We start from the raw sequence: 14549 nt of genomic DNA, 5'->3' as shown, positions 1-14549 counted from the left end.
TTCCTTCATTTGACGGGGTAACAGGAACTTCCCAGGTAAAAAGATCTCCCTCAAGGTACAAAGAACAGGACGAGTGTTTTGACAAAGAGTTCAACAAATAGTCACCATGGGCATAAACGAGGACCACCCAAATGAGAAGTCAAAGCTATTCATTCAGACCCTGCTCTAGCAGGGGAGTCAGCCACCATCACCTACATCTGGTAGTCACTCAGAGGTGGGCAGAGATGTGGGAAAGCTTCCTAGCGGAAAAGGGGAAGGCTCCTGATCTTCCGTGTGTCCTGGTTATAGGCTGTTGGCACGGGACAGCTGTAGGTGGGCTGACTAGGAGTGGGGCATCCTGTGTGATTGGTTAAGGGCACACATTTGGCTTTCCCTGGATGGTCCTAAGTTGGAAACAGAGGTGAAAATTTATTAATTAACTGGAGCTGTCTGTTATTAACCAAATCATGGCTGTTTGGGCGGATTGCTATGGAGGCCGTTTGCCTTCCTGGCTTGGGTGCTACAGATAGACTAGTTGCTTCCTAGAGTACTAGTTGACTTCCTAGACTAGTTGACTTCCTAGACTACCTTTCTAGACAGGTGCTGGGTTGGCTTCTTGGACTGGTTGCTGCAGATTGTGGGTCAAGGTTCTATTTTCATATATGGGCTGGCCCTTGTCCATTTGTCTCTCATCACAGAATTTACTTGGTGGGTAGACCTGCCTGTTACTCATTTCCACAAATGACTTAAATATGTATTTATTATAAACTTATGGAAACAATAATTAAAATTTTTTCCAACCTTGGGACGCCACGTTTTCCCAAGAGCCTCCTCCTCCGTCTTCATAGCTCTACCTCTTCGCGGTCGTTGTTTGCATGGGCCACGTTCTTGGGTCTCATCTGAATCCGTAATTCATCAGGGGTTTACTGAGTTTGTGCTGCACATCTAGGCCTTGGGTAGGTGGAAGGAACCCGACGTTAAAGACACAGTCCCTGCCTTCGGAGAGACCAGTGAGAAAGACAAGCAGGTAGATACTCTAGTCCAACATGCTCAGGTGTCAGAGATTAAAAAAAAAAAAGCCGGACACTGAAGTGGTTGAGGACAGATTTTAATTGTAATATATTATTACAGCAAGGAAGAGGGTCTAGCATGAACTCCACTTTGATTTGTGCAGAGGTGACTGGGTGTGTTACAGGGGAACGAGGGAGTAGGGAGTGGGGTGAGCTGGAGCTCAGTAGAGTCGGGGAAGTGAGAAATGCAAAAAGTTGGTCAGTGTAAATGCTAATGATTAGGCCAGCTGTGTTTGCCTGCTGTCAATCATCAGAGTTAGGATCCTGTCCTCCCAGACTGGGAGACAGAGGCCCTGTCCTTCGTGATGATTACATTTTAAAGGAATAGCTTTCAGCTCCTGGTTGTAACAGATGGATAGATGGATAGATGGATAGATATATAGATAGATATGTAGATGTAGAAACAGATACATATATCTCAAAGGGACAGAGAAAGAATTTACACATGTAAGTCCCTTTTAGTAAATGTTCTAAAAAAAGGTGGTCAGATACCTCCTGTCAGGCATTGGTTAGAACAAATAGTTGATTATTTTGTCAGCCTTGAGCTTTTACTTAGGCAAGCACTTTAAGGGGCTGGGGGGGTAGGGTCATCCGAGGGATGTGGCCTTGAGTTGGAAGCTATATTAGTGTTTGTTTAAGTCTTTGAATGTGTGGGGAGAAGATAGAGTCATTTGTGTTGAGATTCTGTAGTTTTTATCAGCCAGGATTGAGGCCTAGTTGAGAAGAGGGATCAAGAGGAGTCTGCCTAGAGTTTGGTCAAGCACTTTGTCCAGTGCTGCCCTGAAGTTGAGCATAGGCCCTTGAGGTGGTGTGTGTGTGTCCATCCATCCAGGGACAAGGGATGGCTGGACGGCAAAGACCACTCCCAGTAAACTAAGTGAGTCCAGTCAGAAGAGGGAAGAGGGAGCAGAAGAACAAGGTTCAGGTTTATGGGGTCTAACATGTATACAAATAAAAGGCCCTCTTTAAAAAAATACAGCATTAGAAATACAAAATTAGATGGCAGGCCTGGGGTGGAGGAGCATGAGAGTAAGGTGACCTGAAGTGTAAGCTGCCCTTGGCTCATGAGAAATCTGTCTCCTGGGAAGAGTGTGTTCCAGGCCGTGTGAACAGCAAGAACAAAGAGGGGGAGGATAGAAAAGGCCTGGAGTGTTTAGGAACTGAAGTAGTTCAGAACTGGGTTTGCATGAAGGATATGTAAACGTTAAGCTAGAGAAAAGCCAATCCCAGAGGGCCTTATGGGTCATCCTACGAGTATGGATCTTACTCTGTCAGCTGTGGGGAGTCACAGGAGCATTTCAGGCAGGGGAGGGCCTTGATCACTTATTTAGGTATTAGAAAGATTATTCTGGAAGAAAGTGTGACAGTGGGCTAGACCAGGTAAGGTTGGAAGGAGATGCCAGGCAGAGGTTGTCTACAAGGCACTTTGACCACAAGCCAATGAAAACCAATGCAGTCACACCATATTATGTATATATGATTTTAAAATAGATGCCAGGTTCAGACAGAGAAAGTTGCCCTTAATCAAAAACATTTCTAGATTATTATTTCTCTAAGTTTTAAAGTATATTTACATATATTTTTATGGAAAAGCTAGCCTAAGACTTGTCGTTGATGAGTCTTGCATGGTATAACATTTTATTTTATTTTTAAAAAGATTTTATTTATTTATTTATTTGAGGGGGAGGGTGGGAGCACAAGCAGGGGGAGGGGCAGAAGGAGAAGCAGGCTCCCCGTTGAGCAGGGAGCCCGATGTGGGGTTTGATCCCAAGATACTGGGATTATGACCCGAGCTGAAGGCAGACGCTTAACCGACTGAGCCACCCAGGTGCCCCAACATTTTATTTTTAATAAAAAATTATATATTTGACTTATTTGCCCTTGGGTATCATGCATATATAAAAAGGAATCAATTTTGAAGTCAAATAATTGTGCCACACCTTAAAGTTTAATATTCTGTTTCTACTCAGGACACTTTGGTACAGAAATGCCCCAAGCAGTGTGGATTCTGTGTCACTCAGCCTGTGACAGTGCTGGGGGCCACGTTATTTACTCAAAGCAAAAATCTTAAACGAAAAGCACATCTTCTGTTAGGCAGGTCCTGCTGCTTTATACCGAGGAGTTTGTATCACCTGGAAGGTGATACTTAGTTTTCTCCTTCAGGTTTTCCTTTTTAATTTATTGACAAATCTTTGCTTTGATAGAGTAAAGAGATCCCATGCTGAGGGAAGATCTGAGATAAAGCATCTAGAAAGAATAACCATCAAGTTATGTAACTTGTCTTTCTGTCTACTCTCAAAGAAAAGAGCGATTATTTGGATTTGGTTTGTCTTTCCTCTTGTACAGAGAAAAGGAAAGCGATTCGCGGTACGCCTAAATTTGAATGTAGCAGTGGTAGTAACTACACATTATTCACTTCGATGTAGTCTAAGAACCTACACGTTGCCCAGACCCGAGGGGATGTTCTGGCTTTCTGCTTCTAAGGCAGCAAATGGGGGGGCACCTGGGTGGCTCAGTCGGTTAAGCGTCCGACTCTTGATTTCAGCTCAGGTCATGATCTTGGGGTTGTGAGATCAAACTCCACGTTGTGCCCCACGCTCCGTGGGGAGTCGGCTTGAGATTCGCTATCCCTCTGCCCCTCCCCCACCCCTGCTTGCACTCGCTTTCTAAATAAAATAATAATAATAATAAAGGAGCAAATGACATCTTACTGTGGAAGTCTGGTATATAGAAGAGGTTAGAGTCACACTGCTGTGGTTGCAAGGACAGGCCCAATGGTCACCCCTTCCATTCGGCACCCCAGCTAGCCCTCCAGGCTTTGACAACCCAGTTTGTAACCACTGATGTGTCCAATTCCTACATTCTCTACTTAGAAAACTGACACTCCCCAAGGTGAAGTGGCTCGTTTCCCTCCACACTGGCCAGCAATCAGTCTTCATTTCCCTTCTCTCTATTGCTTTTCGGAGGTAGTGTTCTCACCACGATGTCACACTGTTTTATTTCAAAAATGCTTGCAGATGTTAAATCCCAGGGGGTCCTTACTAACTCTTTCCATCTCTAAGGAGTTCAATCACGTGTTGTGGAAACTCTTTCCTCAAGTGTCTAAAAAAGTGGAACACGCTCGTGTGTGTTCATCACATTGCACGAGGTGTCGTGCAGACACTGGTTCACACGATTATGTAACACGTGGGCACAGTAAATCCATCCGGTTTATTGATTAAACCACGGAGATTCAGAAAGCAGCAGACTGAGCCAGGCCAGTTCCTTCAGTTCCCATTGTCAGGGAAATCTACTTAGACTTTCTGAAAGAGCAGGTGGGCAGCTCTGAACCATCTGCCACCTCCAGGAAATGCTCCTTCCTACTTCAGGGGCCTCTCACTTTCTTGTGTATAATTATTTGGTTGTTCAATCTAAATACATGTGGCCCCACAAAGGGCAGCCATTGTCTCTTAATGAGACAATGTCTTTCCTTCCTTCTGATGAACCCACTCTCCTCTCTTCCTGACCCCGACCCCCCCCCCCCCCCCGACAATGTTCACGGTGACCAGCAACATCCTTCTGCAGGATGAGCGGGAACTAAACCAACTGGCTTCTGTGGAGATTGGTTATTTCAACCATTTATAGAAAAGTGGAAGTTCTCTGTGCGGAATGATAGTTTTAAGTTCATCTCAGGCAAGGACTCGTTCGTTAGTTCCTTCATTCATCATTCATTCGTCGCACAAACATTACGAGGAGCTTTCTATCCCCAGGAGCAAGAGGAAGTCTACACTGACTGCATATTCCTGAGGGCTGCACTTCAGGGTGGGGCGGACGCACCCCTAAGAACACCAGCTCGGGGTCCCCCAAGGCTATCAGGGAAGGCTGCAAGAAGAGCAGGTGTTTGGGCTGGACTTTGAGGGCTGGCCTTCCATCTGGAGGCGGAGTTCTAAGGCAGCCCCCGAGCGGAGGGACTGGCAGCAGGAAGTGGAAGACAGGACTGGGTCACCTGAGTCCTGGTCCCGGATGCGCAGGGAGACAGACCTGGGAAGGTGATCAGACTCCTGTGGAGAGCGGAAGGCCAGCCCCATGTCCGAGGTTCGGCGGTGAGGCTTTACCGAAGGTCGTCAGCAGGGGGCGACAGCACCACATTGGCAGCTGCCCTGGGGAGGAGCCAGTGCGGAGGAAGTGCCTGACCGCGGCAGCGAGAACAGAACCCAACGTGCCTGAAACAATGCAGGGGCGATGTAGGACGGTGGGGCAAGACCGCCACGGAAGACAATGTCGAAGAAAGAACAAGAGCGGGAGAAGCAATGCACGGGGGGTGGGGTGGGGGGGGGATGCCAGTGATTTCCTTGAATGAAATGGATGGAAGACAATGACCTGTTTTGGGGGAGAAGTTTCTGAGTTTAGCTCCGAACGTGGACAAAAGTCAAAGTCGCATGTTCTTGTGCACCCCCCTGGGGCGCGGACGAAAACACTGGTTAAAACCGCAGCAGGTCCGGTAGATCAAGAAAGAGATCGTCGGCACTCAGAAGCATGAGTGCCTGTGGATTTAGGTGTGAAGCAGCACTGGCCTTCCTTCCTCGGATCCGCCTTTCCTTCTCCCTTCTCTTTTAAAAGTCATTGAGGCACAAAGGTGACGACACCTGCAGCCGGGCAGAAACGCCATCAGCACCACTCCCCTCCCGCGGTTACCCACAGTTCGGTGGCGACTGACATTCTTGGGGCTAAGCTGCTCAGCCTCATGCTCATAAACCCTTGGGCTCATCCGGAGTGAGCTTCCTCAGTTTGTCCACGCAGAGCAGGATGAGGGTGAGGAACCACAAACTCCAGCCCACCGCGGCCGCGATCCAGCCGTATTCGTCCACTCCCGTGCGGCAGCACCGAGCCGCCTGGGGGCAGAAATCCACATCTGGCGGGGAAGGGAGAGCAAGAACAACAGGGTGCATCGCACCAGCCCACCCAGCTCCTCCTCCAGTGTTTGTGAGAACAAGCAAGGAATCATCCCACAGCTAACATGTACTAAAGGACGCCGCGCACTGTGTTAGGGGCTTCACACACGTTCCCTTAGTCATTGCTCCCAGAGTGAGAGGTACAGTTACTAATCCCATTTTACATGAAGGAGCTGAGGCTGTAACTCACCCAAGGTCACCCAATGGCGAACAGGACTCAAACCCAAGTCTGAAGGAATCCAAAGCCGTGAACTTAACCTCTACATTGCCTGCCTGTTACTCTCCTTCATGAATGCCCAGAAGAAAACACATTTGGTCATTCAGTGAGGGCAGCAGAAAGGGAGCCAGACACAGAATAAAGCAACACTGTCTATGAATTGGACGTGTGGTAACAATGCTTGTTGCTTTATGAAATACTAGCCTCCTTGCGGTTGGGAGTATTCAAGCAGAGGATGGACAGAAATACGCAAGGGGTGCCAAAACAAGGGTCCTGCATTGGGCAGAAGTTGGACTGGCGGATTTTTATGATTTTCCCCCTTCTAAGTTTCTAACTTAGCTGCTATACTGTGGATGGCTCAGTAAAGCCATCTGGCCCAAAGATTGTGAGCCTGCATCACGGCCAAGGCTGAGATAGCTTTTTAGATGTGCTATGCAGGCAGTTATGGGGGGGCCATGAACAAACCACATCAGCGCACTGCGCCACCGGACCCCAATCAACAGAAAGCAAGCAGGCTTAAGTTTCCCTCCCAGATCCAGGGCCAGCTCGGGCTTGGGGCAGTAGCCAGGAGAAGCTTACTGGGGCACTGCTCCAGGGTTCCAGGGTCTAGGTGGTGGGTGGTCAAGGTTGAGTTGTCGCTGTTCCTCGATTCTGGAAGAAAAGACAGAAGAGGGTCTCAGGCAGTAGGAAAATCCATCTCCAGGCACAGAGTTTGAAATCTTTTTTGTGAATTTGTAGTGATACTGCAAAAGTATCACAAAAGTTCCAGTCTAGGTACTTTAGGACTTCATGCACCAAAGCTAACCCTCTGTTATGGACTGAACTGCCCCTCCAAGTTCATTGAAGTCCGAACCCACGGTAGTGACTGTATTTGGAGAAGGGGCCTTTAAAGAGGTTAAATCAAGGTTAAATGGAGTCGTATGGGTGGGTCCTCATCCAACATGACTGGCATCCTTGCGAGAAGGGGAAGAGACACCAGGGATGTACCTGTGCAGAGAATAGACTGGGCGAGGTCACACCAGGTGAGGTCACACCAGGTGAGGTCACACTGAGAAGGTGGCCTTAGGAGAAGATACATCTACTGACAGCTGGAGTCTCTAGAAGTGTCAGAAAATAACTTTCTGGTGTTTAAGCCGCCCAGTCTGCGGCATACTGTTACTGCAGCAAAGGAATACACTCCCCTTTCCTTTCACTATTATCATTCAGAGACACTTTATCTGCATGTCTCATTGGCTCACGGCTTCACATCTCATCTCCTTCATATCTCACCCTCGGTGGCCAATGGCTTGCTGCAAATACCTTTCCAAACACTCTCTTTTAGCTGTTTCCTATGCAAATAGCTCCATCTAGAAATGGTTTTTCTTGTATATATTAAAACAATCACTTAAGCTCCAATGTCTTCTCATAACTACCTTCAAGTCCCTTCAAAATCTTGAACAAATAAATATTGACATCTGACTTTGTTTCTTCACTTCTGATGATTATGATGGTATACCTCGAGCAGATGGTTATCAAAAAAATTAAACACTATACAACCAAGTCCAGAGATGGCTAGAATTTGTAGCCATCAGAATTGTCTCCTGATCAGTAAGTAAGGAGCTCAAAGGTAAAAAGAACTTTAGCAGGAATTCTCAAAGTTCTACCAGGGTGTGGGGGTGAGGTGGGGCTATGGAGGTGAACATAAAGATTCCCAAGCATGAAAAGCCATTGTCCGCGTGCCCTCTCCGAACTGAGAATGAGCAGATGGACGATCCAGGTCTACTCTGTCCAATATGGCAACTACTTGTAGCTATTTAAATTGATTAAAATGGAATCAAATTAAAAATTCAACTTCCTGGTCATATTAGTCACATGTCAAGTACTCAGTTACCACATTGGATCACCGCATTCCGAAATGCTACCATCTTGGAAACACAGCACAGATGTGGAACATTTCTGAACAGGCTGCTTTTAGACAACAGGCGTGAGCACTGGAAACCTGATCAAGGCAAAAGGCCGCCACCGTGACCCCCAGCTGATGCAAACAGGCTCACGAAGCCTCGAAATAGCCACCCTAACTGACCAGGCACAGTTCCTAAGTACAAGAACAGGGTAAGTTCCATACGTTCCCATGCTCCCTCACTCTGCCCTAAGACTACAGCCCCTCACCACCACCTCACGGCAGACAGTCTCTCCTTGGCTGTCCTGCCCGCTGCCCCCTTGCAGTGTATTCAATAAACTTCTATCTCCTTTGCTCTGCCTGGGGTGAATTCTCTCACTATTGGTAACGCTAGCCCCCACCCAATCGGAATGCCCTACAACTTCCATCATCAAGAAATTTGTATAGGATAGTGTTAATCTAGGTAGATCAAGACCAAGAGGTCAATTTTAAAGAATTGTTCAGGAAATTAATTATATTGTTATTGCGCTTCATTGAGGATGCAAAAAAAAAAAAAGGTGGTTTGAAAACTCAAGGCCCCACTGACTCTAGGGCAGCGTGTCCTTCAAAGGAGCTTGTTGTCATGTAGCAGGACAAGTCAGGAGGAAACTTCTTGTTTAGCCAAAGCCATGAAATTGCTGCTTAGACTAATTTTATGCTACCCGCCAACCCAGGCCACTCCAATGTCCTGCCTGAAGTATAGTAATTACCTTGACACAATCTGATTGTTACTGTAAATTATTTACAACTAAATGGCTTAGAACTTGGTCTTTATTTGTTTTGGAGAAATTGATTCGTCAACATTTAATTTCCCTTTTAACCCAACTAACTCCCTTGGCCCTGACTTTCATCTCCCCTTTGCCCTAGAATGGAAGTAGTCCCTGTCTAGAGCAAGTGGATGGAAAAAACTTAGTTAACCAGAATACTGGTATTAGGTTAAAGCATTTGAAATTCCCATTTCGATCAAAAATTGTTTCAATATCAGTAATTTTATATGGTTTGAACTGAATAGCCTAGCTAATAGTTTCTAAGAATTTAACCCTTATTCTCCTCCTTCATAAGCATAGCCAGTCAGGGACCAGTACCACTTGGCCTCACTTCCAAAGTACTGGGTTCTGGGAATACCCCACAATTAAGTGCAGCTTAATTTGTCAAGTTTTTTGAGAGCCTATCATAAGCAAGTCACTGTAAGGGTAAACAAAAGAAATAAAACACTTATTTGGGAGGGGTATTGGAAAATAAAACGAACATGCTAACGTTCATTGTTTACCCTGTGCTAATTAACTAAAAGTTCTTTACATGCAGTAGTCTCATTTCATCTTATGACAGCCATATATATATATATATATATATATATATATATATATATATATATATATATATATAAATGCTATGATTGTCCTCACGATATAAATGAGAGAACTGGGCACAGAGACTTTAAGTGATTTGCTCAAGGTCTCACAGCTAGTAAGTTGTGGAAGCCAGAGTTGAGCTGAGGCCAAGTGGCTGGAGCTCACACTCTGAACCTCCAAAGGGGAGGCTGTGAGGACAAGGGAGACAGATACAGCCCTGAGGGGTCATCGAGGGTTGGTTTTGAGAGAGGGAAATCTGTCAAGGGCAGGGCAGGAGCTGCGGAGCAAGATCAAAGCCAGAGGCCAAAGCCAAGAGCATGAGAGTAAGAGGGATGTCTCCCTGCGTGAGATGCAGAGCCCAGCCTGAGAGAGCAAGATGGGGGCTGCTACTCAACCCCTCTAGCGTCCGTTGAACAGACAGGGCAATAACTCAACATCTCCCACGCTCGGGGAAGGTGGGAGAATCATAGGCAGCGTTTGGCAGCTTTCCTGCCTTAGGGTTTTATGAAAGTTGCAAAGGAAGCACAGGGTCCAGGGAGGGACAGAGGACCTTAGGGGAGGATCAGGAGAACAAAGTGGGAATTGTGAATCACAATAGCCAGGAGCACCGAGAAGGAGCCCTTGAGACACAGCAGCCGATAAAATGTCACTTTAGGCTAGATTGGTCCCTGGATGGGAGAGACTGTTGGTACTTGGCTTTTTCCTCTTTCTTTGTGACAAAGTCCAATCGAGTGGCTAATCCTGTCCTAGCTGAGGAGTAGAGCATTTGATCACCGGCTTAGGTAAATGTCGGACACCCCCACCCCAACCCACCACCTCTTGTCTAATTCTTCAGGTGAGAACTGTTTGCTCTTTGCTTTGTGTGGGACAAAGCCTAGCCGAAGAATCCTCCTCCTTCCTTCTCCCTCCCTCCCTCCCTCCTCCTTCCTTTCCCTCCTTCTCTCCCTCCCCCTTCCCACCCTGGCCAGGAATAAAGCCCACGGTTCTACCTGCCAAGCAAACCAAGTGGAAGGAGGCAAGGACCAGGCCGAGGGCCAGCGCAGCCCAGGGTGCAGAGGTGAGGTGCTTCATGCCGGAGAGGGAGAGGGAGGCGTCTGTCCGCACTATCCCTGCAGAGGTGTGCCGAGGGCTGCGTGCCATGTGTCCTGTGTGGACCGTGTCCTGCGGGAGCTTGAAAGTAGTGCTGTCGGAGGTGAATTTCTGCTTTGTGTTTGGGGGAAAGAGAGGGGGTGGAGCAAAAGAAATCAGCTGTCACTCCTCACTCTTACCTCTTCAGAAGGGAAGCTGAACTATGTTGGCTGGGGGAGGGAGGGAGGGGCGACTTATGCAATTCTGCCTTGAGTTCACTTGTTATCCCTACTGATAAAAGAGGGAACAGGAGAGGAGTTTTGTGCCCTGCCAGTTCCTTAAAGTTGAGTTTGCTGCCTCTTTCATCTGCCGGTGTAGCACTGGATTCTTTATTCTCTTTAGTCCAGTATTTGCTGACACCTGTTATCTGCACCAAATTGTGCTGAAATCTGGCAATACCTGCCCTCGAGGTGCTATCATTACAGACACGTATTGTTCAAACACAGAGCAGTGTTTCAGGCATGACTCGGGAAGGACAGAGTGCTTTGATTCTTAGCAGCAAGAAGCCACACCTGCGGAAGGGATGCTTCATGACCAACATGGCATGTGAGTTGGGCCTTGAAGGAGAATCGAATTTTAACAGGCAAAGAGGAGAGGAGGGCACTATAGGCAGGAGGGACAGAGGAGTAAAGGCCCAGAGGTAGGCGGTGCTCCGGAGTCCAACTTGAGTTCACTGCAGCACAGATAGCGGGAGGGGACCCGAAGAGGGGGAGGGGGTATGACCGGCAAGCCATGAGACTGACAGACTGATGTGCCAGGCTGCAGAGTTTGAAACAACCAGGAGGAAAAGAAAGGCCTTTTGTGAAGATTTTGAACCAAATAGTAACATTTATTGAACCCCCCCCCCCATTTATATGAAAGGCATCGTTGTAGGCATTTGGGACCCAACAATGCCTGACGTGCTCTTACTCTTGATCCTACTCATGGTCCAGCAGTGAGACCAGCAATAAAGAAAGATGTGTGGTGCAGTATGGTAAGACTCAAACACGGGTATCTTCTGCAGTTGTGGGAATACACAAGAGAGAGCTGTTAAATCTGCCTGAGAGGTTCAGGGGAAGCATTCAAAGGGGAAGTGATATTTGGGCTGGGTATTGAAGTTTGCATACACAGGTGGGAGCTGAGGGCCTTTCAAATAAATGGAACAGCACACACGGGGGCAAGAGAATTGTCTGTGTGCCTGTAGGCCTGCCATGTGTAGATAAGTATGTGGTCTTCACGTATAAGAACTGGCCTGGTCAAGAGAGTGAGGGATAAAATCTAGCTCATTCGAAGCTATGTGGAAGGACATGTAAGCCATAGGTCAGCTCAAGGTAAGGGTGTCTTATTGGAGTACATCAGCCCAGAGGAAGCATTTTTTTCTAATTTGCCCAAAAGTACAAATTCGTGGTGGCCTTATATTCTTGGGTTTGAGGGTTGGGGGCAGAAGTGCTTTAAGAAGGCTAATCTGCAGGTGATGTACACACATCTAGTTTAGACCTACCACCAGTTACTGAGTAGCTGCTATGTGCTGGGCGTTTGGTATGGGAGGGGGGTCTGAAGTGGGTAAGGCAACACAGTCCCCGTCTTCAAGGAGCTCAGGGTCCAGTGAAGTGCGGGAGAGGGACAAATAAATAATGACAACACAATGAAGTAAGTATGGTGAGGAAGTCTTGACAAGGAATGGGAAAATCATGGAGGAGGGTTGGGGACTAGGGTGTTCAGTGAACATTTCATAATAAGGAAGGCATTTTGACCTGAAATTTGAAATCTGTGTGGTCGACCAGGCACAGGAGAAGGGAACAGTATGTGCAAGACCTCTGAGGCACAAACATATGCCCCTCGTCTGGGGAGTAACCACCATCTTGGGAGCATGGGGTGGGCTCGTGGTGTGTCTGGTTTGACTGAGAACAGATCGTCAATGGTTCTGAATGCCAGACAAAGCAAACTAAGTTCTGTCTTACGACTGGGAATTGCACATGTGGAACTTGTACATATTTCAGAAACATGGAGGATAGATCCAGAGAGGGCAGGCCTGGATGCAGAGAGATCCTCTACGGAGCTGTTGCAAAAATCCCAGCCAGATGGGGCACCGGGCGGGCTCAGTTGGTAGAATATGCAGCTCTTGATCTTGGCGTTGTGAGTTCCAGCCCCATGTTAAGTGTAAAGCTTACTTAAAAAAAAAAAAAAAAAAAATCCCAGCCAGGGATCAAAAGAGCCCTGAAATAAAAACTTGGACTGAAGATAGAGAAGAGGAGAACAGAATCAAGAGGCAGTTAGCTGACTAAATCAATGGAAGGGAACCAGGGAGTGGTATCCGCAGTCTCCAGCTGGGACGAGTGGGTGGCCATGAAGCCAGCCTGCGGTGGAATTCCAGCCCAGCTTTTCTTGGCAGAGTGGCCCTGGCAAGTTACTCTATACCTCAGGTTCTTTATCTGACAAGGAATAGGATCAATCTCCTGGCTTGTTATGATGACTGAATGAAGTAATCCATGTGAAATGCTTCACACAGTGTTGCTCGCTGAGGTAGTAAATACTCGGTAAATGTAAACTATCTTTGAATAGAAGGATCATCTTAAGTAGAAAACGTGGGACAAAGGCAGATTTAGGGGAAAGATACTGCTATTGATGTGTTGAATTATTTATATCCTGCCTCGGTCCAAAAAGGGTTTAAGGAAGCTTATCTACAATTAATTAAGCCAGATAAAATAAATTTAAAATGACTGGGAAGAAACGAGGCAAAGGGAAAGTTAGGGTAGGAAATACAAGAGGGATCTCTGAGTTGAGAGCACAAAATGGCACACATGTTCTCTCAGCTTTGTGGTAACCTGTGTGAAGAGGGTAGGGTCACCTACATGTAGGTTACCTGCGTGACTCATGGGCTCCCAAGATGAAAAACAATAGTGTGAGTACAACTGCTCTTGATACCAGAACGAGAGAGCTATTTTCTCCTTGGGTTCTCCACAGACATGACATTCCTTAATGGGATGGACACTATTCTTGACATTTTCTTCACAGTAAGCCCTGCAATAAGCTTCATAGACTAGCGCTGATTTATGCCATGAGCACAAAAGATGACAGCAGTGCCTGGAGTCAACAAGATTTTCGGGGGTCTCGAAAATGCTGGAGACCTGAAAAGAGGTTCTCAGATCCAAAATATGACTGTGCGTTCAAAAAGAAAAAGATGATTTCAAAAGCAAAGTTATACAATTCATTTTCAACATTTAAGCAGAAACGGACATAGGATGTTGGGTACATCTTAACATGTTTGATGCGAGCAGAGTATGTCCAAAATGATGACAGCCTGGGATGTGCAAAGATTTGAAACAGCCCTGCCTAGGGTCCTTGTGATAGTGGTTTGAGTAGCACCCACTGATCTAAGCTGACAGTGTCCTATCCAATCATACCAGGGAAAGCAATTCTGGGTGTAGCGGATAGAAAGAGCAAGGACAATAAGCTGTCCCCTCTCTCTTTCTAACACACTGTTGTTTGACCGGGGACTGTTCTAGATTAGGATTTTGCAAGTCAATTGGAAGACAAACATTCTCTTAACACTTGAGAGGCTTTTCTTCTCCTAAAATAGGATGGGATGGGCTTGACAGGTGTCTGAGAGCTCATTAATTCCCAAGGGCTGGGCTGCAAAGCAGCTATTTTTACAAATGTCACCATTATTAGCTGTTTTTTTTTTAAAAAACAGGTGTATAATTAATAACCGTGCAGTTGGTTACCTCACCTAGCAACTCTCTCATACATTTTACATTAGGTTTGCTTTGGAGAGCATACCGGGAAGTTGCACTGCTCAAAGCTAGACATTCTATGGGAACTTCCTCAAGATTTTTTTTTTCAACGGTTGAATTAAGTGTTTGGTTACTTTTTTAAAAAGTCCAGGCTAAAATGTGGCCAGGCTCCATGGTAGTGGCTGGGATGGGATTGGCCAAGATGGTGGGGGTTCCATGGCCCTCACTGCCTCCAATTTTA

The 14549-nt window shown here is 46.6% G+C and overlaps 2 protein-coding genes across 5 annotated transcripts in view; one reads left to right on the top strand and one right to left on the bottom strand.

Moving 5' to 3' along the window:
• Nucleotides 1-1079: 1079 nt before the first annotated feature.
• On the bottom strand, nucleotides 1080-10683 carry TMEM213 (transmembrane protein 213). The gene is made up of 3 exons (XM_057304447.1): nucleotides 10457-10683; nucleotides 6777-6848; nucleotides 1080-5940 (listed from the first exon to the last, which is right to left on the bottom strand). The coding sequence occupies exons 1-3, from the start codon at nucleotides 10605-10607 to the stop codon at nucleotides 5777-5779; spliced, it is 387 nt and encodes a 128-aa protein (XP_057160430.1). The 5' UTR covers nucleotides 10608-10683; the 3' UTR covers nucleotides 1080-5776.
• The window catches only part of ATP6V0A4 (ATPase H+ transporting V0 subunit a4), a 76197-nt gene continuing 72083 nt past the window's right edge, over nucleotides 10436-14549 (top strand). For 3 of the 4 annotated variants that reach the window (XM_057304442.1, XM_057304446.1, XM_057304443.1), the window contains exon 1: nucleotides 10436-10524. The gene's annotated coding sequence lies outside the window, so the exon portion shown is untranslated. Of the gene's footprint in view, nucleotides 10660-14549 lie in introns of all 4 variants that reach the window. The other variant, XM_057304444.1, reaches the window with a different exon arrangement.

This window comes from Ursus arctos, unplaced genomic scaffold (genome assembly GCF_023065955.2).
Source record: "Ursus arctos isolate Adak ecotype North America unplaced genomic scaffold, UrsArc2.0 scaffold_3, whole genome shotgun sequence".
Lineage (NCBI taxonomy): Eukaryota > Metazoa > Chordata > Mammalia > Carnivora > Ursidae > Ursus > Ursus arctos.
This window is presented reverse-complemented; position numbering and strand designations above follow the sequence as displayed.